The sequence below is a fragment of the Gorilla gorilla genome, chromosome 2, assembly GCF_029281585.2.
Source record: "Gorilla gorilla gorilla isolate KB3781 chromosome 2, NHGRI_mGorGor1-v2.1_pri, whole genome shotgun sequence".
NCBI classification, from domain to species: domain Eukaryota; kingdom Metazoa; phylum Chordata; class Mammalia; order Primates; family Hominidae; genus Gorilla; species Gorilla gorilla.
The window spans coordinates 67,280,549-67,308,168 of NC_086017.1; the positions used below are offsets into that span (position 1 = coordinate 67,280,549).

General features: G+C 38.1%; 1 protein-coding gene across 1 annotated transcript in view; it reads right to left on the reverse strand.

The window, feature by feature from the left end:
• DNAH12 (dynein axonemal heavy chain 12) overlaps positions 1-27,620 on the reverse strand; it is a 257,576-nt gene that overhangs the window by 124,752 nt on the left and 105,204 nt on the right. Inside the window, exons 30-39 of the mRNA XM_055383181.2 lie at positions 24,798-24,907; positions 21,507-21,690; positions 21,231-21,371; positions 18,061-18,144; positions 17,000-17,188; positions 13,379-13,498; positions 9,872-10,060; positions 7,421-7,572; positions 3,485-3,623; positions 1,802-1,968 (exon numbers count right to left, since the gene is read on the reverse strand). Of these exons, the coding sequence (XP_055239156.2) occupies positions 1,802-1,968; positions 3,485-3,623; positions 7,421-7,572; positions 9,872-10,060; positions 13,379-13,498; positions 17,000-17,188; positions 18,061-18,144; positions 21,231-21,371; positions 21,507-21,690; positions 24,798-24,907 (1,475 nt within the window). The remainder of the gene's footprint in view (positions 1-1,801; positions 1,969-3,484; positions 3,624-7,420; positions 7,573-9,871; positions 10,061-13,378; positions 13,499-16,999; positions 17,189-18,060; positions 18,145-21,230; positions 21,372-21,506; positions 21,691-24,797; positions 24,908-27,620) is intronic.

Consider the following 27,620-nt stretch of genomic DNA (forward strand, 5'->3'; position numbering starts at 1 on the left):
CAAGACAATCTGGTACTGGCAGAGCAGACAAATAGGTCAATGGAACAGAATAGAGAGCCCAGAAATAGACCCAATAAATACAGTCAACTGATCTTTGACAAAGGAGCAAAGGCAATATTATGGAGCAAAGATAGTCTTTTCAAGGAATGTTGCTGGGCACAGTGGCTCATACCTATAATCCCAGCTACCTAGGAGGCTGAGGCAGATGGATTGCTTGAAGCTAGAATTTTGAGAACAGCCTTGACAACATAGCAAGACCCCTGTCTTTTAGCAAAAGACAAATATTGTTAAACAACTGGACATACACATGTAAAAAACTGACCTATACACAATTTTACACCCTTTACAACAATTAACTAAAAATGGATCACAGGCCTAAATATTAAATGCAATACTATAAAACTCCTAGGAGATAGCAAAGGAGTAAACCTAGTTGAACTGGGGTATGGCAATGACTTTTTCAGACACAACACCAACAGATTGGTTGAGAAACTGGACTTCATTAAAATTATCAACTTCTGCTCTGCCAAAGACAATGTCAAGAGAATGAGAAGACAGGCCTGACTTGGAGAAAATAATTGCAAATGACACATCTGATAAAGGACTATTATCCTCCAAAATATACAAAGAACTCTTAAAACTAAATGATAAGAAAGCAAACAACCCAATTTAAAAATGGCCAAAGACCCTAACAGACACCTCACCAAGTAAGATACAGAGAGGGCAAATAAACATATTAAAAGATGCTTCTTACCGTATGTCATCAGGGAAATGCAAATTAAAACAATGAAATACCACCACACACTCATTAGAATGGCCAAAATCTAGAACACTGACAATACCAAATGCCAGAGAAGACGTGGAGCAACACTAACTCTCATTCGTTCCTGATGGGAATGCAAAATGGTATGGTTATTTTGGAAGGTAGTTTGGTGGTTTCTTACAAAACTAAACGTATTCTTACCATATTGCTCAGCAATTGTGTCCCTTGGTATTTACTCAAAGAAGCTGACAACTTATGTACATGTAAAACCTATGCACAAATGTTTATAGTAACTTTATTCATAATTGTTGAAAACTTGGAAGCAACCAAGATGTCCTTCAGTAGGTTAATGGATTAGTTAATTGTGGTTAACCAGACAACTGAATGTTACTCAGTGCTAAAAAGAAATGAGCTATCAAGCCATGAGAAGATATGAATGAAACTCAAATGCATATTACTAAATGAAAGAAGCTAATCTGAAAAGGCTATATACTGTATTATTCCAACTATATGACATTCTGAAAATGGCTGAACTATAGAGAGAGTAAGAGATTAATGGATCTCTTACAAAGGGGCTGAAGTTGGGGGAGGAATGAAAAGAGAACACAGAGGATCTTTACAGCAGTGAAAATTCTCTGTATGATATTATAATGATGGACACATATCATATACATTTCTCCAAACCCATAGCATGTACAACACATAAAGCAAACCCTAAAGTAAACTATGGACTTTGAGTGATTGTGATATACCAACGTAGGCTTATCAATTGTAACAAATGTGCCAATTTGGTGGGGATGTAGAGATTGAGGAGGCTATGCATGTGTCGGGGGGCAAGGAGTATACAGGAAATCTCTGTACCTTCCTCTTAATTTAAAATAGTCTTTTCGAAATATATTAGAGAGGCTTCATGTATAGGAAAATCTGAGCAACCATTCTTTTCCCTAAATATCTTGAAAAATGTATTATTTTACTTTAAAAACCTAAAATAAAAACTGAGGTATAACTTCAGCATAACTTATCGAATTAAATAGTTACCAATGTCCACAGTCAAAAAATTGTCGTAATAATTCAATAGGTGGTTGAGCTCCATACTTCTCCAATGCAGGCATATTCATATCATCTATAAAAATTATACACTTCTTTCCCATAGGTGGTCCAAAGACTCCTTTGCGTCTTTTATCCAATCTAGCCATGATAATGTTCTAAAATATAAAGGAAGAATGGTATATTTACCTATAACTGAATTAGGAATTTATCATACTTATATTAAATCAGTATCAACAAGTAAAACAACCCATTTTGCCAGAATCCATGGGATTTTTACCAGTAACAATTACTATTTGCTTAATTTATCAATGATTAACTTAACATAAAATACCATATTTATCACCAGAAAAAAAAAGTTCAAGTTTCTGTAGGGAAATCATACCAAGCAGCATTATGTGTGTGTTTATTTTTATTTATTCATATTTAGGGTGATACTAAACTTCACAATCAACATCACTCAAACATTTGTTGAAATCCTATGCACTCACAATTATTACACACGTATATTTATGTATTATCTTTGTATAGTACATGCATGTTTCTACAACATTTCTATAAATGTCACCAAAATTTCTACAATATTTTCCTCACTGGATAACCAACATATTTTTATTTTTTTCTTCACTGAATAATTTTTCTTTCCAACTTTTTAGATTCAGGGAGTACACATGCAGGTTATATGGGTAATTGTGTGTTGTGAGGGTTTGGTGTACAGATTATTTCATCACTCAGGTAATAAGCATAGTACCCGATAGGCAGTTTTTCAATCCTCACCCTCCTCCCCCGCTCCACTCTCAAGGTGGCCCCGATTTCTGTTGTTCCCTTCTTTGTGTCCATCTGTACTCAACAATGTATCTATTAACTTTAACTTACTTAATATTTAAATGCATTAATCTTTACATTTGGCAGCTCTTTATAGCTAAAATAAATGTGGATGCTTTCTTATAGTTCTAATACTTTGGGAACTCACTTGTCCATTGGAAAAATAAACCAAAATTATTTTCATTCAAATAAAGCTCCACAGTAAAGGAGTTCTAAATTTGTAAGATTTTGAAGTTCAGTGAAGAACATAGACTTAAAACAACAGAAATGAGGCCAGGAGAGAATGGATACGCATAAATTTGGGAATGGATGATAAAAACGGCATAGAAACAGTTTCATGAAATGTGTCAAGGTCAGTTTCACCTTGACACATTTGAGGGCAAAGGGTAGGATGCACTCACGTGGTTCCTGTCACAGGCCCATGGTTTGAAAGGTCCAGGGAGCAGCAAATGCCCCTAACGACCATCCAGGAGGGTCTTAAGAGAACAATTCAAAGTTCTCTCATTTCTCCCTGGGTATCCCCACCCCTGCCCCACCCTATGTGTGTGTTTGTGTGTGTGTGAGTGTGCTGCGTGTGTCTTTTATACTCCCTTTACCAGTTAAGAAATCGTTGCTTCTTCTCAGGCTTAAAAAAAAAAAACAGGTGATAAAGCTCAATAACCCACTATTAATGTAAAAATGTTCTCTGAAACTTGTATCATTAATTCCAAAAACTTGTAACTCCCCAAACATTTGAAAGTTTTAAATTCATAGATTTACACAGTTGCTTATTTAATGTACAATTTTAAACACTGAGCAAATAAGACAAAAAAATTAATGATAGACCCCCATTTCTGTCTTTAAACTAACCTGAACCTGATTGGCGCTGGTCCGTGCAGATAAGTTAATATAAAAAGGAAAGTACTGGTCCTTTTCCAAGTGATTCATTAGCTTATCCTTCACATACACAGATTTTCCTGTACCCGTTGGACCCACAAAAAGGAGTGGCCTTAATGAAAACAATGAATATATTATTCAAAATGGAAAAAAAGTCAGAATACATTTCTACTAAAGGAGGCGGTAGTTAAAAGCGTACATAAGAATCAAATCATCTTCATTAAAAACTCATTTTTACCTATAGTTATTTCATGAAAGACAGATAAAAGTAATGATTGGCATATATTTTTGCATAACATTGCAGACTTTATTTTGTGTCTTTTTATTTTTTATTCTTTTTTTTTTTTGAGACAGAGTCTCACTTAGTTCCCCAGGATGGAGAGCAGTGACGTGATCTTGGCTCACTGCAACCTCCACCTCCCAGGTTCAAGCAATCCCCCTGCCTCAGCCTCCCAAGTAGCTGGGACTACAGGCGTGCACCACCACACCCGGCTAATTTTTGTATTTTTAGTAGAGACGGGTTTCACCATGTTGGCCAGGCTGGTCTTGAACTCCTGACCTCAAGTAATACACCTGCCTCGGCCTCCCAAAGTGCTGGGATTACAGGCATGAGCCACCATGCCTGATCTATTTTTATGTTTTGAGATAAGGTCTCACTCTGTCACCCAGTCTGGAATGAAGTGGCACAATCATAGCTCACTGCAGCCTTGAACTTCTGGGCTCAAGTGATCCTCCTGCCTCAGCTTCCCAAGTAGCTAGGACTACAGGTGGCATGCCACTATACCAGGCTAATTTTTTTACTTTTAATGTTTTAAAGAGACAGGGCCTAGCTATGTTGCCCATGCTGGTCTCAAACTCTTGGCCTCATGTGATCCTCTTGTCCCAGCCTCCCAAAGCACTGGGATTACAGACAGGAGCCACTGGGCCTGGCCTTGTAGATACTTTAATAGTAATAAACTATTATTTGAATAGATGTAATATCGCTATAAATAAAACACTTATGAAACAAGTAATAATATGCTTAACTTTTCAGAGCAGAAAGTCAAAGTCTGTCTCCTCAGAAAAGAGCTGTATTTGTACTTTTAGGGTACAGACATGGGGGCAGCATGTGAATAACAAGGTGAGGACAATAAGACAGCTAGCTGTAGGCTGTTTCCCAGTGATCTCAATAGCCAAAGGTTTTCTGAAAGATGGAATGACAGTCAATTCTAAAGCTAACAGTTATGTATATGTATACTGTTAATAGCATTTTAAAATCAATTCAATTACTAACTGAAAATATTTGTCTAAAAGCAAACTCTAAGGAATTCCCCATTCAGTGAATGGGGAATTCAAGCAAGATTTCCCATTCTTAAATGATCATAACTAATTTTAAGGGGAAAAGTAATCATATGAGTTTATGTTCACAAAACTCTGGAGAATCCCTGTTTGAGAAATGCTGCATTAAAAATAACATACTATCATTTTGAATGATAACTTGTTACTACACAATACATAAAGACAAACACAGGCTGGGCACGGTGGCACACGCCTGTAATCCCAGCACTTTGGGAGGCCGAGGCAGGCGGATTACCTGAGGTCAGGAGTTCGAGACCAGCCTGACCAACATGTAGAAACCCCATCTCTATTAAAAATACAAAATTAACTGGGCATGGTGGCGAATGCTTGTAATCCCAGCTACTTGGGAGGCTAAGGCAGGAGAATCGCTTGAACCCGGGAGGCAGAGGTTGTGGTGAGCTGAGATTGTGCCATTGCACTCCAGCCTAGGCAAGAAGAGTGAAACACCTTCTAAAAAAAAATTAAAAAAAAGACAAACACAAAGGCCAGCACTGAAACTGAGTAATAGCCATATTCAGTTCTAAGGGGTCATCTAAGTAAGCCAAACTATGCTATTATTAATTTTGAAAATTGTTACTGAAATATGAACACAAAATTAAAGTTCTTTTAGAAACAGAGTGACCCCTGAGAATTCATCTACATGTTCCAGTCTGAGTAACACTAGCTCTATGAAAATTTACTTATTAAAATAGTATTAATAAATTTCTGTTCTTAACTTGGGGTCCATGAGCCAACTAAAAACATTCATAGAATTCAGAGAATCTGTGAACTTGAATGACAAAAATGTTATACCTTTACTTTTTGCTATCCTCTAAAATGTAGCAATTGTATGAATAGTACCTGTGTCTTTGTCACCAGTAGAAATCATAGCTATTATCCTACACATTACAATTGTTACAGTATCTCAAAAATATCACTCATGCCCATTCCTTCTTCAAAGGTATTATAGTCATCAGATCCACTGACAGATCTTGTTATTTAATGTGTTAATAAAGAAACATATATATATTACTACTATGGCCAAAATGTGTTCAATATTTTCATAAATGTATTTCGATATAAAAAGAAAAAAACAGGCTGGGCACGGTGGCTCAAGCCTGTAATCCCAGCACTTTGGGAGGCCAAGGTGGGTGGATCATTTCAGGCCAGGAGTTCAAGACCAGCCTGGCCAATATGGTGAACCCCCGACTCTACTAAAAATACAAAAAATTAGCCAGGCGTGGTGGCAGGTGCCTGTAATCCCAGCTACTCAGGAGGCTGAGGTAGGAGAAGTGCTTGAACCCAGGAGGCAGAGGTTGCAGTGAGCAGAGATCACACCACTGCATTCCAGCCTGGGAGACAGAGCGCAAGCGACTTGTCTGAAATAAATAAACAAATAAATAAATATATGTATGGTTTACTTTATAATTCTATTTGCACTTATTTAAAAGTATTATTCTGACAAATGGTTCTTGGCACAAAAGAACTGTATTGCCAGGCACGGTGTAATCCTAGCACTTTGAGAGGCTGAGGCAGGTGGATTGCTTGAGCTCAGGTGTTCAAGATGAGTCTGGGCAACCTGTCTGTACCAAAAAAAAAAAAAAAAAAAAAAAGCCAGGCATAGTGGTGCGTGCTTGTAGTCCCAGCTACTTGAGAGGCTGAGGTGGGAGGATCGCTAGAGCCTGGGAAGTCAAGACTGCAGTGAGCCGTGATTGCACCACTGTAGTCCAGCCTGGGTGACAGAGTGAGACCCTGTCTCAAAAAAAAAAAAAAAAAAAAAGAACTGTTATACTAGAAATGTCACAGAATTGGCAATTGTCTTCCTTGCTTAGCTTCTAAATGCAAAAATGCAACTACGGACACAAAATAGGGGTAAACTAATTTTCCCTCATAAGCTATTTTTCCTGTTTTTTTGTTTTTTTAAACGAGATAAAATTGGTCACAGAATGCATTCAGGAACAGGTTCTTTATCAAAAAAATGACATTTATGATTATATAAACTTGTCTAGTTTAAATAGTATGAATGGTAAATTATACCAAGTGTTTTAAAAGAAAAATAACTATTAAATGTTATTAAGAAAGTTGGTATGGATATGCAAACAGTACACATCTAGGCTTTTGATCAGTTTCATGTGTCTTTACTTTTGATGGACTCTTCTGAGTTTTTAATATTCATCTTAAGTTATGGAATCCAGAACTGGCACAGGACATAGGAGAAAAATGCTAAATGTAATAGGAGAATGTGGATCATGGTTACTTTGATGTCTCAGGAGTACGCTGAATCTTTAATTAGACTGCATACCTTTTTAACAGTAACACAGCAGCAGACTTTCAGTGTGCTGTTACAGATCAAAAATGTAAGGCAACTTATGAGGCAGCAAAGTATGATGGCAAGGGCTTTGGAGTGGGCAATGGGAAATGTGTATTCCAGGTTTGCCAATAGCAACAGATGTCACTTTCAACATGCCAACAAGTCCCCCAGGATTTCAGTTATCTGAAAAAGGATGATCTCAAATACTTCAAAAATTGCCATAATCCTATTAAAATGGTACTTTTACATTCAAAATGCTTGTTTATAGCAGAGTTCCTTACTTTGCATAGGTAATACTCAAATCCATTAGAAACGTATATCTAATTGTGTCCATCGTAGGGACTATGATATCTTGAATCTTGATTTGTTTATCTCCTAAATTAGTATTTTTAATTAATTCATTCCAATGGACCCAGCGACCTTTGTTTTTCAACTACAAGAAAATACAAGTTTTAAAATATTAAAACCATGTACTTGCTGTATCTCAAAGGCTCTTTTCAACACGTATACTATTATATTAGCTTTTAAAAACTTTAGTCTTCCCCCTTTTAATGAAATATTACATTCATATAAAAGAACACATATAGCATATTTTAAGTCATAAGCAGATTAATAAAATAAGCATTCATGAAAACACCAATTTAAAAAATATATATTTTTTCAATTTTCCTTTTTAATAACCTGAAAAACATAATGTAACTTTTGTTATCACATATTCAACATATCTAACATTTCAGATACTTTTGCCTTTATGTCTTCTTAACACTCCAATATTCCCCAAATGCCTTCAAGATGTCCCTTTGCTTACACTGAGTATTTATTTGAAAGCCACTCTAATGTACTTCAAGTCACAATTTCCTGGGTTTTGGCTTTACTTTTTTATATTTTAAAATAAATGGGCAATAATCTAACTAAAAATAAAATATCACATAAAACCACTATATTTGTTTCTCTAACATTATTCTCTTTGGCATTTTGATCCAGACTGAAACAACCAGGATATATATCACCATAGCTGTATTAATTGTTATGATACTGAAATTCTTCTGAATCACTGGCTAAATAACTGCTGTCCTGACACCCCTGAGTGCCTCCCAACCTTCACTCCACCCCCAACCATTATCTTCTTCTGCAGGTTGTTTTGACCCCTCCCTGGAGACCCCCAGCCCTTCCACTATTAAGTAAAAAAAGTTTTAATACCTGCCAAAGTCGCCCCCTAGGACCCTATTCCAGAGCTGTGGCTGGAATCTCACAATCTTTTCCTATTTTCCAGCAAATTGTACACGTATATGTTACATGTTTGAATTGTGGTAACTTTGTAAGTTTGGGTGAATGTTTCTTTAGTAGTTCATATTTGTATTTTTTTAAGTTTTAGCTTTTATTTTTTATCAACATTATATATGTACATATTTTACAGTCAAAAGATTTACAAGGTTAAGAAAAACAGCATTTCCCTACTGTCACTTTCCCTTTCCTAGAGATCTTTACCTTCTCTAAGCTGGATAGTTTGGTATTTATTTTCGATTCTTAAAGAATATGCTTGTGGGCCGGGCGCAGTGGCTCACGCCTGTAATCCTAGCACTTTGGGAGGCTGAGGCGGGTGGATCACGAGGTCAGGAGACCGAGACCATCCTGGCTAACACGGTGAAACCCCGTCTCTACTAAAAATGCAAAAAATTAGCCAGGCGTGGTGGCGGGCACCTGTAGTCCCAGCTACTCGGGAGGCTGAGGCAGGACAATGGCTTGAACCCGGGAGGCGGAGCTTGCAGTGAGCCGAGATTGCGCCACTGCACTCCAGCCTGGACAATAGAGCAAGACTCCGTCGAAAAGAAAGAAAGAAAGAGACGAAAGAAAGAAAGAGACGAAAGAAAGAAAGAGACGAAAGAAAGAAAGAGACGAAAGAAAGAGACGAAAGAAAGAAAGAAAGAAAGAAGGAAAGAAAGAAAGAAAGAAAGAAAGGAAAGAAAGAAAGGAAGGAAAGAAAGAAAGAAAGGAAAGAAAGAAAGGAAGGAAAGAAAGAAAGAAAGGAAAGAAAGAAGGAAGGAAGGAAGGAAGGAAGGAAAGAAGGAAGGAAGGAAGGAAAGAAAGAAAAAGAAAGAAAGAAAGAAGGAAGGAAGGAAGGAAGGAAAGAAGGAAGGAAAGAAGGAAGGAAAGAAAGAATATGCTTGTGTTACCACCTCTTTTTTCACTTTTAGAGATTACTTTATTGACTTCCCGCTATAGCTAATGAGGATGAAACTCTCTTTCTGGCCAGATTCTTAAAATTCTGTGTTAGCATGGTTTTGGGGAAAGGGTCCTGCACTGTCAGTCAGGAGAACTTGAGTCAAGTTCTGGCTCTGCTAGCCATTAATCTTTTTAGGTTTACTTCCTTATCATAAAACTTGAGATTTACGTGAAATTATAACTAATGCTCTATCTAGATCTTATGGGGGATGAAATAAAATTTGTATGAATCAAATAATTATTCAAATACTTGCTGTTTAAGAAATGCTTTGGGGAATTATTTAATAAAATGGAAAAATAAATTTAATTTAAATGTGAAATTATAAAAATATTATTAAAGCAAATTTATTTATACAGCCAATAAGTTATGGGAGGTGAAACTAAAAGAAGGGAGCTTAAAAAGCTCACCGCAGGAGTCAAAATAACTCTAGGATGAAAACCCAGGAGCTTTGTCTGCTGGCCTAAGCCTTTGTGTTTTATCTTACCATAACAAGCTTTTTATGTCATACCTCATACATGTAGTCATAGACCAGGCCTTTTTCATCAAATGGGCATTCCCATTTACCCACAGAATCTGGCACTGGGTTTTCATCATCTTTTCCCAGTATGATTAATCGTATGAAACTATCAAAAACATGACGGCCATCTGTATCACAACTTCCTCCAATCGACCAAATCAAAGAGAATATAAAGCAAGCCTGTTGGTGGAGAAAAAATTTAACTTATAGCAATTATTTTAAAAGGCATTTTAGGAGAAACATTAACCAAAATTCAATATATTAGGACATGCTCAACTTACTTGAACAAGGTCATAAGTGTAAATAAAGTGGAATGGAGCACTGCTAAGCCACATAGTCATTTCTCTGACAATTTTTATCAAAATGTTTGCATGTCTTTTTTTTTTTTTTTTTTTTTGAGACAGCGTCTCTCTCTGGTTGCCCAGGCTGGAGTACAGTGGCACCATCTCAACTCACTGCAACCTCAACCTCCCCAGTTCAGGTGATTCTTGTGTCTCAGCCTCCCAAGTAGCTGGGACTACCAGGGTACACCACAAAGCCTGACTAATTTTTTGTTTTTGCTTTTTAAGTAGAGACGGGGTTTTGCTATGTTACCCAGGCTGGTCTTGAACTCCTAGACTCAGCAATCTACCTGCCTCAGCCTCCTAGAGTGCTAGGATTACAGGCATAAGCTATCGTGCCTGGCCCAATATCTATCAAAAAAAATTTTTTTTTTCTTTTTTGAAACAGTCTCACTCTCTCACCCAGGCTGGAGTGCAGTGGTGCGATCTCAGCTCACTGCAACCTCTACTTCCCGGGTTCAAGCTATTCTCCTGCCTCAGCCTCCCGAGTAACTGGGACTACAGGCGCCCGCCACCACGGGGTTTCACCATGTTAGCCAGGATGGTCTCGATCTCCTGACCTCGTGATCCGCCCGCCTCAGCCTCCCAAAGTGCTGGGATTACAGGCGTGAGACACCGCGCCCGGCCTCTAACAAAATTTTAAATACCCATACTGGCTGGGTACAGTGGTTCACACCTGTAATCCCAGAGCTTTGGAAGGCCAAGGAAGAAGGATTGCTTGAGGCCAGGAATTTGAGACCAGCCTGGGCAACATAGTAAGACTCCATCTCTACAAAATGTTTTTTAAAACAAAAATAAATAAATAAAATGTCCTTACCAAATAACCTAGGAATTTCTCTTGTGGGAGTTTATACTCAAATATATTTCCACCTGTGAAAATGATACATGTACAAGAATATTCACTGCAGCACTATTTGTAATAGCAAAAGATCAAAAGCAACCCAAATTGTTCTTCAGAAATGGTCTGCTTAATTGGATTCTGCTAATACACTGAAATACATGCAGCTGTTAAAAAACAAGGTCACTCTATAAGCACTAATATGAAAATGACATATTACAATAGAGAAACGATGCAAATCAGTAGACAATGTATGCTAATGTATTTAAAAATGTATACATGTAAAAGAGTGTGTGCATAAAATACTTCTAGAATTCTATATAGGGCACTGGCAATATTAGCTGCCTTCAGTGTGGCTGGGGGACTGCTACGGAAAAGTGGGGAAAACCCACTTTTGCCTTTTGAATTTTACTCTAGGTACATGCCTTATCAAATCCAAAAGTAAATATATATTCAGAGAAAAATTTCACGTAGATATCAATCTGTATAACTCTCTTGAAGTGATTCTGAACCACTTGAAAGGTTTAGGTTTTAGGTTTACCAACAGAATAAAATGTTCAGGAAAAATGAAACTTGAAGGTTATATAGGTAAACTATTCCCATGATACTTTTATAAACAGTAACACTGATAGATATGGAAGAAAGCTAAAACTTAGTTTTGTAAAAGGCGGTTCCAAACCTAGGGAGAAAAAGGAATAAATAAATTATACTTCAAACATGTCTGTTCAATATCTTCTAAAGCGGAAGGATATAAAGGTGAAAAAGGAGGACAAAAGGAAGGGGTTTGGTTAGCAGGAAACCCTGGAATGTGAGATGTCTGAGGCAGCAGATACTTTGGGCAGCAAATGGAAGGAAAAACAATGGGAGGGAACTGCTATGCTGTGAGGGGAGAGGGAGGAGATCAATGCATTTAGGAATAAGGTGGTGCATGGGAAACCAGCATAGACCAGGAAAAAGACACTAAAAACCTCTTTCCTCAGGCTCTTGATAATCTGTTTACTTGTGCCATTCCCTCTGGCCTAGCTAACCAAGACTACTGACTTCTCCCTACCTGAGGCCTCCATGGATTCTGCCTGCAACACTCCACCTAGCTGGCTGGATGCCTATTCCCGGTTTTTTTTTTTTTTTGAGATGGAGCAATTCTCCTGCCTCAGCCTGAGTAAGTGGGACTACAGGCGCCTGCCACCACGCCTGGCTAATTTTTGTATTTATAGTAGGGATGGGGTTTCACCATGTTGGCCAGGCTGGTCTCGAACTCCTGACCTCAAATGATCTGCCCACCTTGGCCTCCCAAAGTTTTGGGATTATAGGCATGAGCCACAGCACCCGGCCTACTCCTGGTCTTTCATAGCTAGCTTTTATGTTGCCTAAATGCTGGCTTAACATTAATTAATAAAATTAATTCACCTAATGTCCAAATTTGTTTAATATTAAATCACTTTATTGTTGATCAAATTATAATCTTTCATAATAGGATAGTTGACTGGGCGTGGTGGCTCACACCTGTAATCCCAGCGCTTTGGGAGACCGAGGTGGGTGGATCACCTGAGGTCACGAGTTCAAGACCAGCCTGGCCAACATGGTGAAACCCTGTCTTTACTAAAGATAAAAAAAATTAGCTCAGTGTGGCGGTGCGCACCTGTAATCCCAGCTACTCAGGAGGCTGGGGCAGGAGAATCACTTGAACCCAGGAGGCAGAGGATGCAGTGAGGTAAGATCGCACCACTGCACTCCAGCCTGGTCAACAGGGCAAGATTCCATCTCAAAAAAAAAAAAAAAAAAAAAATAGGATAGTTGCCAGGCGCGGTGGCTCACGCCAGTAATCCCAGCACTTCGGGAGGCCGATGCGGGTGGATCACGAGGTCAGGAGTTCAAGACCAGCCTGGCCAAGATGGTGAAACTCCGTCTCTACTAAAAATACAAAAATTAGCCAGGTGCGGTGGCAGTCACCTGTAATCTCAGCTACTCGGGAGGCTGAGGGAGGAGAATCACTTAAACCTGGGGGAGGCGGGGGTGGAGGTTGCAATAAGCTGAGATCACGTCACTGCACTCCAGCCTGGGTGACAGAGTGAGACTCTGCCCTGTCTCCAAAAAAAAAAAAAAAAGATAGTTTTGGTTCCTTCTGACATTTTAATTTCTTTAAAGTGTTTTTTATTATCAGAATACCAGGTGTCAGGGCAACTTTAGTGTCTTTAGCTATTCTTTCAATGCTCACCAAAAAATAGCTTTGGGTCTTGTCATGTCTTTCTCAATATAAACATCATGTACCAGAAGCATAATTTATTCATAATTTAAAACTACATGAAGTATAAAACCAACCATAATCCAAACACGAATGTGCTTGCTAGTAGGATCATTTTCTACCACATTGCAAAGTAGCACTTCAAAGAGGCGTGTGAGAGATACAACCACATTGCTATTGCTTGTAGGAATCAGTTCCTGCAAGGTGAAAATAAGATAACTTTCTTAATTTTCATCTTATTTAGAAAATAAGAAAAACACTTTATTTTTAAAAACTGATAAAAGCATACATGGTTTTAATAAGGTCTTTTTTTTTTTGTTTTTGAGATGGGGTCTCACTCTGTCATCCAGGCTGGAGCCCAGTTGCACAATCATAGCTCACTGCAGCCTCCAACTCCTGGGTTTAAGGGATCCTCCTACCTCAGCCTCTCAAGTAGTTAGGACTATAGGTGCGCACCACCAGGCTATTTTTTTTTTCCCAGATAGGCTCTCACTCTGTCGCCCAGGCTAGAGTGCAGTAGTGTGATCACAGCTCAGTGCAGCCTCAACCTTCTGGACTCAGGCAGTCCTCCTGCCTCAGCCTCCCAAAGTGCTGGGACAACAGGCATGAGCCACCACAACTAGCCTCATAAGGTCTTTATAATATTTAAACTTAAAAACTTTAAGTAGGCATGATAAAACATTTCTCAAATATTTTAGTTTCCCATATTATATTACACAATTATACATAACAATTGTACAATCGCACATAATACATTCTAAATTCTCTGACAAATGAAAACTAGCTACTGCAAGAGAATAAACAGTGTTCTAAGGATAGCAGAAATGAAGTCTCTAAGAGCCATTCATTCATTTATTTATTCAACAAACATTTATGAAAAACATACTATACCTATGTGGCAAGCTAGGAGATACAGAAATAAAAGAATCCCTAAAAATGGATGATATTAAAATTAAATAGACAAAAATAATATGATGTAATAATGATACGACAGAGAAAGTCTCAGGGTAGGAGGCGGCTACTAGAGTGCTTGGGATAAACAATTGGAGGAGTGCACAAGGAGGAAAACGGGAGAGAGATACACCAAGGAGGGCTTCCTGGAGGAAGTAATAATAGCTGAGCTGAATTTGGAAGGAAAATGTAAGTTTGCCAGGTGAACAAGGGAAGGATATTCAAGGCAGGGGAATGTATACAAAGAAATGGAGATGTGAGCAGACAGAGATTATTAAGGGGATTCTGTAGGATATGAAAATAGGGTATGAAGGAGGAATGCCCAAAAATTAGGCTTGAGAAATAGACAAGAGTCAGATCCTAAAAGGTTTTTATATGCTGTATTAAGGATTTAATTACAAGAGGAAGAGAGTTCCAAGGGAGGGTTTTAAATAAAGGAATAAACAGAAAGGATTTGTGTTTTGGAAACTTCATTCTGTAGCAGGATATAGACTGGACCAGAGCAGCTGCATGGTATTGATTCAGGTAGGAAGTGATGGTCAGAATTGAGATACTATAATGGGAAGGGTGGGGCGAGGAGGTGGCTGCAGAAACAGGGATGGAAAGAAGACAGGTATAAATGTTATCAAGAAGGGAAAATCAAAAGATCCTGGGGCCTGGACCAGGTGGCTCACACCTGTAATCCCAGCACTTTGGGAGGCCGAGGTGGGCAGATTGCTTGAGGCCAAGAGTTCGAGACCAGCCTGGCCAACAGAGCGAAACCTCATCTCTACAAAAAAAAAAAAAAAAAATTAGCCAGGTGTTGTGGTGCGCGCCTGTAATTGTGCCTGTAATCCCAGCTACCTGGGAGGCTGAGGCACGAGAATCACTTGAACCTGAAAGGTGGAGTGCCACTGCACTCCAGCCTGGGAGATAAAGAGAAACTCTGTCTCAGAAAAAAAAAAAAAAATCTGGAGACTGACTGGGTGAGAATGAACTATGAGAAGAAAATCCATTACTCATTACGTGGAAAGGTGAAGCCTATTTTGTATTATTTATAATATATAGCATTAGAGTTTTAAAACTGTAAGGGACTTTGTCTATTTTCTCTATGAAGACATTATACAGAATCTTCATAAAGTGGAATTGCTCATTTTTTTCTTTTAAATGGCACTTTTTTCTATCCCTAGAACAACATTTTAGGATAAAACTGAGTATCTCTTTCCCCTCTCTATATCAATATATTTATTTATATGTAAGAAGCAAATGTGTGTGTGTGTGTGTGTGTGTGTGTGTGTGTAGGAGATGGTGGAAATGGTTGAACAATGGTCCCCAAAATGATATTTCCATGTTCTAACCTGAGGAACCTATAAATGTGATCTTATATGGAAAAAGGTCTCAGAAGAAGCAATTAAGTTAAAAATCTCAGGAGGAAGACATCATTCTGGATTATCTAGTGGGTGCTAAATGCAAGTCCTTGTAACTGTCACATGGAGGAGAGACATGTAGAGTAGAAGGCCATGTGAAGATTGGCCGGATGCGGTTGCTCATGCCTGTAATCCCAGAACTTTGGGAGGCCAAGGTGGGTGGATCAACTGAGGTCAGGAGTTCGAGACCAGCCTGGCCAACATGGAGAAACCATGTCTCTACTAAAAATACAAAAAAAATTAGCTGGGTATGGTGGCATGTGCCTGTAATCCCAGCTACTCGGGAGGCTAAGGCAGGAGAATTGCTTCAACGTGGGAGACAGAGGTTGTGGTGAACCAAGATCACTCCACTGCGCTCCAGCCTGGGTGACAGAGCAAGACAGAGCAAGACTCCATCTCAAAAATAAAATAAAATAAAATAAAAAGAAGGCCATGTGAAGATGGAAGAAGAAGTTGGAGTTATGTAGCCACAAGCCAAGGAACACCTGAGGCTACCAGAATCTGGACAAGGTAAGAAAAGAGTCTCCCTTAGAGCTTCCAAGGAAGTATAGCCCTCTACAAACATCCTGATTTTGGAGTTCTGGTCTCCAGAACTGTGAGAGAATCAATTTCTGGTTTTGGGGTGTTTTTTGGTTTTGTGGGGGCGGGTTTTCTGAGACGGAGTCTTGCTCTGTTGCCCAGGCCGGAGTGCAGTGGCGAGATCTCGGCTCACTGCAACCTCCATCTCCTGGGTTCCAGTGATTCTTCTGCCTCAGCCTCCCAAGTAGCTGGGATTACAGGCATGTACCACCATGCCCGGCTAATTTTTATATCTTTAGTAGAGACAGGGTTTCACCATATTGGCCAGACTAGTCTCAAACTCCTGACTTCAAGTGATCCGCCCACCTCAGCTTCCCAAAGTGTGCTGGGATTATAGGAGTGAGCCACCATGTCTGTAGCTTTAGCCATCAAGTTTATGGCAATTTGTTATGACAGCCCTGGGAAGCTAATACAATATGTAAAGTTTTCTCATAAAATACTAAATATTAAATAACTCATAAACTCACTAAATATACATTGAGTTTTTAGAGGCACATATTTAAAATAATTTGAAATACGGAAAGTAATTAGAATTTTTAAAATTTTAGACACTATGGTTGTATACAAATAGTTTAGCTGGAATAAATTCAACCCCTGAGTTATGCAGCTATAACTTAAGCAATATAAAACCAACGGTGGATAGTAAATGCATAAGGACAAACTGGATTTAGTTATTCATTCTACCAACCACTGTGACTTTAGACTTAGTCAAGTTGAATGGAAACAAAGAAACTTGAATAGGTCAGAGAATTATAGGATTACCTTGCATTTTTTCTTACGCTGGTTTAAAGAGGGTGGTATTAACCAGGCAAAAAGTCCTCTCAGAAGAGCTTGATATTCTGGTTCACACAGAGGTCCTTTCAGTGAATTCAACCAAGAAGACACAAGTGGCTCCCATCCTAACTGTGAAGGCTCCAAATAAATCATACCACAACGGCTTACAGTGGCAGGCTAGAGAAAAAAGGCAACTTTTTGCACTGTTGCTTTTATACCAGTGGCACCTGGCAATTATCAACTATTTCTTAGGATGACTTATGAGATCCTTTATAATCTAGCTCCCATCTGCTTCACATAGCTTCACACAGTCTAGACGTTCCCCATACAGAAAACTATTTGCAGTTCAGTTCCCCAGATATGTAAAGGCTCCATGTCTTTAAACATTATCTCGATCTGGAAACGCCTAGGATTTCCAAATCCAATCTCCCTGGAGAACTCTTACATCTTCCTCAAAATCAGATCAAACACTCAGTTACCTTCCATGGTGCTCCTCTATCCATCCTCCTCACAGATGCTCACTCCTCTCCACACATTTTTTTTTTTTTTTTTGAGACGGAGTTTCACTCTTGTTGCCCAGGCTGGAGTGCAATGGTACGATCTCGGCTCACTGCAACCTCCACCTCCTGGGTTCAAGCAATTCTCCTGCCTCAGCCTCCCAAGTAGCTGGGATTACAGGCATGCACCACCACGCCTGGCTAATTTTGTATTTTTAGTAGAGATGGGGTTTCTCCATGTTGGTCAGGCTGGTCTTGAACTTCCCACCTCAGGTGATCTGCCCGCCTCAGCCTCCCAAAGTGCTGGAATTACAGGCTTGAGCCACCGTGCCCAGCCATCCTCTTCACACTCTTAAAGCACTAACATGTAGCTGTGTATTGGGATTATTAACATGCTTCTCATCCTCCCTAAACGAGCATACACTGTATCTTATTCATCTTTATATTCCTAGTGCCTAACCCATTTTCTGACATATAATAAAAAATACTTATTGGCTAAATTAAAGAATGAAGAAATGAACAAACCACCATTGTATTAAATTATGAACTTACGGATGCCTGGGAAAGGTCCATTGTTTCAAAGATGAGGCTCATTTGGGGGGACATCTGAATGATTTCTCCACTCATAAGGCAAAGCTAAAAGCAATTATTTTTCAAATGTTTAGTTTTTAAAATTTCAAGTTTCTCAGATAAAAATTTATACTATATATAAAATAAAGTAGCTCCTGTGATATAATGGAATAAGAATTAGAATGGAAGCCAGAAAATCTTAATTCTAGGTCTAGCCCTGTTAATTATTAAGTATTTAAGCAAATACTTAACATCTCCGAGTCTCAGTCTCTTCATCTATAAAACAGGGATAATAGTGCTCTTGTAGAATTGTAGGAAGGGGGACTATAAGACAAAGTCCAAAACCTATAAAATCCTATACAAATATCGGCTATTAAGAAAATTAAGTGAAATACTCCTGAATTTATAAAGTGATCATAGACCTTTTTATTAAATTAAAAAATAGAAAATAGAGAATAGCATGCATACTCTTATACCCAGCTCATAGATTTAATCAATGTTAAGATTTTGCCATATTGCCATTACCTTTTTAAAAAAACAGTTTAAAGAGCATTATAGACATCACATCATGGCATTTCACATTCAAATGCCTATGTTTCCAAAAAATAAGTATATTTTCTATGTAATCACAATAACATTATCACACCTAACAAAATGAATAATTCTTTATTATCATCTAATACTCAGTCAATACTCAAATTTCCTCAGTTGTACCAGAAATGTCTTTTCAATGGATTTATTTAAAGCAAAATTCAATCAAAGACTATGCATTGAGTTTTTTATGTCTCCTTGGTCTCTTAATCTAAAACATTTCTTCTTTTATCAAATATGTCAAAAACTGAATTTATCAACTGCTTCCTTTCCCTCAAACTTCTATCTTGTCTATTATTAAAGCCATCCTATCTCTTCAATCTCTTTGGCTTGCAGCTATGGAATTATCATTAACTTTTAATAGTATTAATAATTAACTTGATACCTAAATTAATTTATTACTAAGTCTTTTAAATTCTTCTACATTTAGTTTTCAGTGTTTCCTTTCTGCTTCAGTACTCAGTGATTCCCTCCTCAATAGCTAAAGTCCTTGGGACATGGCCTAATCTCACTCTCTACTATAACTCTGGCCTGATCCAGTGTTTATAAAGACTGAGAATCTCAATACAGCTGCCCATCAGATCCTTGACCACCTTGCTCCACTCCAGCTGTCCATTTTATGTATCTGGGACCTTCTCTCCAGAAATAATACACAATTCTGAAATATTAAATTCATGTATCTCAGTCTCTGCCCACAGCCTCCAATCCATCCAGTTATTTCATTCATTGTCTCCTACTACACTTGCTCCTCATTTTCACAAGATTTTCACATCCCTGATGTTCTGACTTCTTTCATTAGGCAGCTTTTGTCCTATGGTCTAATGCTTCTACCATTCTCATGTCAATAACTTTAAAGTCTTACTATATTTCCAGGCCTACAATATTACCTACGCCTAAGCTGCTTAGACTGGTAGAGAGTATCTCACAAAGGCAGACCTTGGTACTACTAATGATGATTTATGGTCTTCCACTCAGTCAGGCTCTCAGTGCTACCCAGAAGTGCTTCTATGTTTTCCTAGGTAGCTCTCTTTCCCATCTTCCACAAAGGCTAATTTAAGTCTCTTCTTTTATCCTCAATTTTGCAAAGAACCAAGGCCCATCACTTCACGAAGAAAAGAGAAATCATCATAAGGATTTGCCTTCAAATTTCCACAGTCAAATCCATACACTCACCTATAACTGTCTTTTCATAATTCCCTCTCATGCAGTAAGAGACAATCCATCTACTTGGCTCTGAACCCTTAGACTTCACTCTACAATTAGAATAACCTTCCTGCTTCTTCTCTATTTACTTTCTACCCTAAGCTCAACCAATATTACTGAATGAATGAAAGAAGGAATGTGAATGACTAACCACCTATGATAAAGTACTTCAGTATATCTTTTTTTTTTTTTTTTTTTCTGAGATGGAGTCTTGCTCTGGCGCCCAGGTTAGAGTGCAGTGGTGTGATCTCGGTTGACTGCAAACTCTGCCTCCTGGGTTCAAATGATTCTCCTGCCTCAGCCTCCTGAGTAGCTGGGATTACAGGCGCGTGCCACCACACCCAGCTCATTTTTTTTTTTTTTTTGTATTTTAGTAGAGACAGGGTTTCACCATGTTGCTCAGGCTGGTCTCGAACTCCTGACCTCAAATGATCCACCTGCCTTAGCCTCCCAAAGTGCTGGGATAACAGGCGTGAGCCACCGCGCCCGGCCTTGAGTGTATCTTTAAATGCTAATTAAATGAGTTTGTTTATTTAGTAGGGCAGTCATTTCATGTAAGTATGGAAATAATTTGTGATATATTCACACACTAGGATACTAATATAGACATAAATAAGTTAATAAAACTGAACTACAGTAATATGAACATCGCACATATATTGATTTTAAAAAAACACTGAAGAATATGATTCCAATGTATGAAGTTCAAGAGCTGGCAAAACTAATTCATCATAGAAGTCAGAAGAGTGATTATCTCTGGAGGAAGATAAACTAGGAAGGAACATGAGTGAACCTTGTAGGGTATAGGAAATTTCATGTGTCATTTTTTAGGTGATGATTATGTGAGTATACAAACACATTTTAAAAATCATAGAATCTACACTTGAAATTGGTATACATTTTATACCTTATATATGTTGTCTCTCAATTAAAATAAATATTAGAATACTTTCACTTTCTAGTTCTTTGGTATATCTCATAGTGCTGAAGGTGATATACTGTATATAAACGCTGAAGCATTCCATGTTTTCAAAAGGAATTAGGCTTTTGTTATTTTATCCTAAAATATTGAAGTTCTATAGGAAACCATAAGACTGAAGTCTCTTAACAACTTATTCTCACCCTAGATTACTATGTCTTCTGGCTAACACAGTAATTTTAATACAATATACTTTCATTCTACAAAAAAAAAAAAATTAACCCAAGGACTTACTATAGCAGTTTTCATTGAAAAGAGAATTTATAAACCTACTCAACTTGCTGCGTCCTTTATTTTAAATAGAGTCCTAGTTTAGTTGTTGAACACAGAAAATTGCTTAATCATGGCTGAATCTGCTTCTCTTTTGATCAAGATTTACCTTTTTATTATCATCCAATACTGTGTTCATGCTCTCTATCCACAAAGTGTCAATAGGACCATCAAATACAACCCATTTCCGGTCAGGTGTTTCTGATAAGGCAAATTCTCTAAAAGTGTTAGCCACAATACCATCAGTCCACTGAGGAGGAAAAAAAAGAATTAAAAAGCTCTCCTCATAAAATTAGATTTAGGAGTAAAACTATGAAAATACTTCACATTTCTTGTTTTAACAGGCACTTTCCATAAGAGTTGGGAATACTTATATTTAGGTTACCTCATGAGACACTGGGTCAAACTGTCCAAAAAGTTGGCCCATAGTAATAGATTTGGGGTTTACAGTTCTATAAATGACCTTTTCTTCCTCTCCATAGCCATGTTCATTCATTAAAGTTAGCGTATCCGCCAGCACATGCAGAACTTTTGTCTTAGCAGCAAAAGGCTCTCCTACTAACATAAAACTATGAAGGAAAAGAAATAATTATACAATAAGAGTCTTTAAAGAGTTAAATAATTTATATCAGTATATAAAACTTTACCCTGTGATAATTACTACTTATAATTTTTGAAATCATATGAATTTTTCTCAGACATGAAGAAAACATATTTAATTTCTGAACTGATTGACTACAAATCAAATTCTTCACTCTAATATTATTTTCTCCAAAAGGGAATATAATAAACAATCTCCAAATGACAATGAAAACTTATTATCTGTGTACTCTTAAAACAACTAAACCTGAAGCCCACTAAGTAGAGAACTGGGAAAGATTTATATTCCCAAAGTCTTCACTTGCCATAAAACTATTAGTGTTCTTTACCAACTATTTCTGGATCTCCTCCCTCCTGGCACATATAGGATTTCTGGCCCTCTTGTGGAAAGACTAGGTAACTAGTTCTAACCAATGCGTAATAAATGGAAATGATGGGCATTACTTCCAAGCAGGGATAGGTAATTGCCAGCTAGAGACCTCACAGAGCTCCCTTTTCCCTCTAGCATGGCCGTGACCCACAACGTTGAGGTGGTGCTTACTCTAACAGCCTGGGCCCTGAGTGGTCATAATGAGCATGGCTGCCCTGGTAACCTACTATATATAAATGAGAAATAAATCTTTGTTTTTTAAATCACTAACATTTGAGTGTTGACAGTTCTTACAGAATATCCTAGCCCATCCTTAATAACAGAAGTTGGTACCTAGAAGAGGGGAGGGTATTCTTGCCATAATAATAATAATAAAAAAAACCTAATGTGGCATTGGCTTAAAGGCCAGGTTGTGAGTGACAAATTAACTGGTATCAGAAGCTAAAATATGGACAATCATTGTCATGCAATGAATGATGAAACATTTGGTAAATGTATTCCTTGAGATTACCTGGAAGACAGCTAATTACCTAAGGAAATGAGAATTTTAGGTGAAAAGGATAGTAAACAGAATGTTATTAGTATATAATGACAGGTACTGGTTTTCATTTAAAAAAGAACCATAACAAAGAAATGAGCCCAGAAAAAAACATGGTCAGTTTGCAAGCAGGAATGAAAGAGGGAGTCCAGAAATTCAGGGACTTCTGGAATTGAATGTATCAAGTTATTCTCATTCGCAATTGGTAAAAGATAAAATTAAGAAAACCTTTAAACAAAAATCTATTAAAACTCAGTTTGGCATCAAGTATCAAATCAAGGGTAGGGTCATTGTATCACATTATTAAAACCTATGAAGGATTAATATGGGCCAGGTGGCTCATGCCTGTAATCCCAGCATTTGGGAGGCCAAGGTGGGCAGATCACTTGAGGTCAGGAGTTCAAGACCAGCTTGGCCAACATGGCAAAACCCTGTATTTACTAAAAATACCAAAATTAGCTGGGCGTGATGGCATGTCCCTGTAGTCCCAGCTACTCAGGAGGCTGAGGCATGAGAATCACTTGAACCCAGGAGGTGGAGGTTGCAGTGAGCCGAGATCTTGCCACTGCATTCCAGCCTGGGTGATAGACCAAGACTCTGTCTCCAAAAAAGAATATAGTTCCCAGTAATCATTTCAGGAGAATAAAATGATTCATGAAAAACAGACTAAGATTGTGGCTCCCTCCACAAAGCCTGATAAGGTCAAGGATACTTCAATGAAATTTTAAAAGGTATGGCTTATTAAGGACAGTAGTTATGGATATAGGAACATGGAGCTGTCTAGAATCAAATAGATAAAAAGCTGATTGTTTTTGAGGGAGTTCACTGACCAAAAAAACTGTGAGTCTAGTCTAAAACATAAGTGAATGTTCAAGACTTAAATAATTCTTGGGAACTAGGTGTGGTGGTGCGCACCTGTAGTCCCAGCTACTCGGGAAGCTCAGGTGGGAGGATCACTTGAGCCCTGGAGTTTGAGACCAGCCTGGGCGATATCAACAGACTACATCTCAAAAATACATAATAAATAATATTTAAAATAATCCTTGGGTATTGGATGCATAAGGGTTGATTGTACTATTCCCTCTATTTTTGTATATGTTTAAAAATTTACATGTTTTTGTAACCCTACCTTTAGAAAAAATCGTGACCATTGAGATCCCAACTTTCTACAGGCAAGAAGCAGGCTGAAAACATTTCTCAACTCTCCCAAGAACAGTATTTTCTCTATTGCCCACTTCATATGTGCCCACAGAAGAAAATGGAAATGGAAAGACCTCTCAGAAGGTTAAACTAAGGCCCAAGAAGAAGAATTAAACTGGAAAGCCCCTCGCAGGTAGCAAAAACCAAGCAGAAGTAGATTCAGGTTTTAAGAAAGGCGGCTCTCTAAGTAAATATAAATATATATACACACACACATAACTTACTTATATAACATATATATAACTTTTACTTATATAACTATAAATACAAAATGTCCATAGCCACTTTAATGACACCCTGTATAATAAATCACATATACAAAATGCTTATGGCTCCTTAGATGAGGCCCTTCAAGTGAGAGGTCCTGAAGTTTAAACTCTATTAGTTTCACAATCAATCCATCTCTAGAACTGGGGCCCTTACATGACCAGCTGGATTTCAGAATTGTCACATTACAGTGTTGGCTGTGTCTTCTATTCTTCAGTTTCTGAATGGGAGTGTTTGCTCTGGTAACCCTGTTCTGATAAGCCCACTATTGTGCACTGGGTTTGTGGAGAAAAGATAACTTGTCTTTCTAGGTTGTAGGTCTCTGGATCAAGAGGAACAACTTCCAGGTATGATACAAAGGCTATCATGCATCGTCACCTAGGGATCCGGAACTTTGAGTCTGGTTCATTTATTGATTAGAGCTTTTAGGTGCCTCCCTGGGAAGGGAAGAGTGTGTTTTTATGCAAATGGTGGTATTTATTAGTACTAGGTCACTGAACGAGCACTTCTTACCAACCCTTGTTGGACATGTAGTATGAGAAATAAACCTTTGCCTTTTAAGCCACTGGGGGGCCAGGGGGCGGGCGGGGGTTGCTCTCAACTCACCTAATCAGTTTGCCAAGTCTTTGGTTCATGGATTTTAGTTGTTTTACCAGCTTAATTAAGAAATAACATCTAACTATAGCAATATATAATCTTACCCATGTCTAACAATCATCATTTCATATGTTTGAATTATTTTTTCAAGAAAAAATTTAACAGGCTGAAGATTATGTACATTGCAGGCTTCATGAGCACATTCCAAAAATTCCTGAAATAAAAAAAAGTAATGCATTTCTACAACACAATATTATAAATGTCATACCTGTCTTATAAGTGTAGATTTTAAATTTACTAGTTAAAAAAACTATCATCATTGTTTATTATTTCTTAAAACTTTATTATTTTTTCAAATCAAGAGGAGAAACAGACTCAAAATACTTTTAATGTATTAGTCTTCCCTATTGTAAGTTATGAATGATCATAGTATTGGGTGTATGCTGCATGAAAATAACTCCTTTTAATACTGTTTCCCAGAATTTCACTTTTGGTTAGGATATAGAAAGACCTGTCAGACAATCCTGCACACTGTAGTAACCAGAAATAAACAAATAAGTTTTTTTAAAATTATAAAAAATTTAAACACATAGAAGTACTTTGGATGCAAATAAATATATAAAAGAACTCAGTTTCAGAAAGGGATGATGAGCCTTTCCTAGGTAAGAACAAAGCAACAGCTGTTTTCACCCTAGGTACATTTTCTAAGTCTGGACATGGTGGATATTGGATTGGGCCTGCTATAGACAGAAGGACTTAGCCAAAGTAGGAAGAAACCAATAGAGATTTTAATGGTTGTGTGGGCTTATGTGACAGATTTGAATTTGGAGGAGCCCAAATGCCAAGCTGGTTCTCCCGAACATCCATGCTTTTGCTCAGCATGTAGTGACACAAGAGACCAAGGGCTTGGCTGGAAAGACACACAGAGAGATTTCTTTAGTCTCAGAATGCTTAGATCCCAAAATCCTACTACAGGGAAGGGCCAATCATATGGCAGGACAATTCTTACTCTGAAGACATTTGAAGCCAGAAGTAAACTACAGCTCAGTAATGCTGCAACAAAACTCTGACTTAGGTCAACACTCAATTGAATTGATCAGCAATGCAACCTAGCTACCTGAAATAGGGAAAAAACTCATGATTTTTCTGCAGGAAAATAATACCACCTGGCCGGGTGCGGTGGCTCATGCCTGTAATCCCAGCACTTTGGGAGGCCAAGGCGGGTGGATCACCTGAAGTCAGGAGTTCAAGACCAGCCCGCCCAACATGGCAAAATCCTATCTCTACTAAACATACAAAAAATCAGCCAGGCATGGTGGCGGGCACCTGTAATCCCAGCTACTCGGGAGGCTGAGGCAGGAGAATTGCTTGAACCCGGGAGGTGGAGCTTGCAGTGAGCCAAGATCACACCACTGCACTCCAGCCTGGGCAACAAGAGCGAAACTTTGTCTCAACAACAAAAAACAAACAAACAAAAACAAAAAAAAAACAAAAAAAACCAAAACACCTTAGCCTGTATAATTATTTTATACACATTGTTTAACATACAATCAAAACTTAAAGTTGGACATCCTAGCCAGAACAATCAGGCAAGAGAAAGAAATAAAAGGCAACCAAATAGAAAAAGAAGAAGTCAAACTGTCTTCTCTGACAATATGATTCCACACCTAGAAAACCCTAAAGACTCTGCCAAAAGGCTCCTGAAACTGATAAATGACTATGGTAAAGTTTCAGGAACAAAACCAATGTACAAAAATCAGTAGCATTTCCACACACCAATAACATTCAAGCTGAAAGTTATATCAAGAATGCAATCCGGCCGGGCGCGGTGGCTCACGTCTGTAATCTCAGCACTTTGGGAGGCCGAGGTGGGTGGATCATTTGAGGTCAGAGGTTCAAGACCAGCCTGGCCAACATGGTGAAACCCCATCTCTACTAAAAATACAAAACTAGCTGGGCAGTAGTGGCACGCACCTGTAATCCCAGCTACTTGGGAGGCTGCAGTAAGCAGAGATTGTGCCACTGCACTCTAATCTGGGCAACAGAGTGAAACTCTGTCTCAGACAAAAAAAAAGGAAAGCAACTTCATTTACAATAGACATACACACACACAGTAGGAATATATCTAACCAAAGAGATGAAGATCTCTACAAGGAGAACTACAAAACACTGCTGAAAGAAATCATAGATGACACAAATGGAAAAACATCCCATGCTCACGGATTGGAAGAATCAATATTGTTAAAATGGCCATGCTGCTCAATGCAATCTACGGATTCAATGCTATTCCTATCAAGCTACCAAGATTACTTTTCACAGAACTAGAAAAAAATTATTCTAAAATTCAGATGGAACCAAAAAGGAGCCTGAATAGCCAAAGCAATCCTAAGCAAAAAGAACAAAGCCAGAGGAATCACATTACCCAACTTCAAACTATAAGATTACAGTAACCAAAACTGTATGGTACTGGTACAAAAATAGTGACACAGACCAATAGAATGACTAGAAACCCAAAAATAAAGCTGCACACCTACAGCCACCTGATCTTCAACAAAGTGGACAAAAGCGATGGAGAAAAGACTCCCTATTCAATCCATAGTGCTAGGATGGCTTGTTAGCCATATATAGAAGAATTATTGGACCTCTACCTTTCACCATATACAAAAATTAACTCAATATGGACTGAAAAGTTAAGATCTCAAACTGTAAGAATCCTAGAAGAAAACCTAGGAATCACCATTCTGGACATTGGCCTTGGGAAGGAATTTATGACTAAGTCCTCAAAAGCAATCGCTACAAAAACAAAAACTGACAAGTGGAACCTATTTAAACTACAGAGCTTCTGCATGGCAAAAGAAACTATCAACAGAAAAAACAACAACCTACAGAATGGGAGAAAATATTCACAAATTATGCATCCAGCAAAG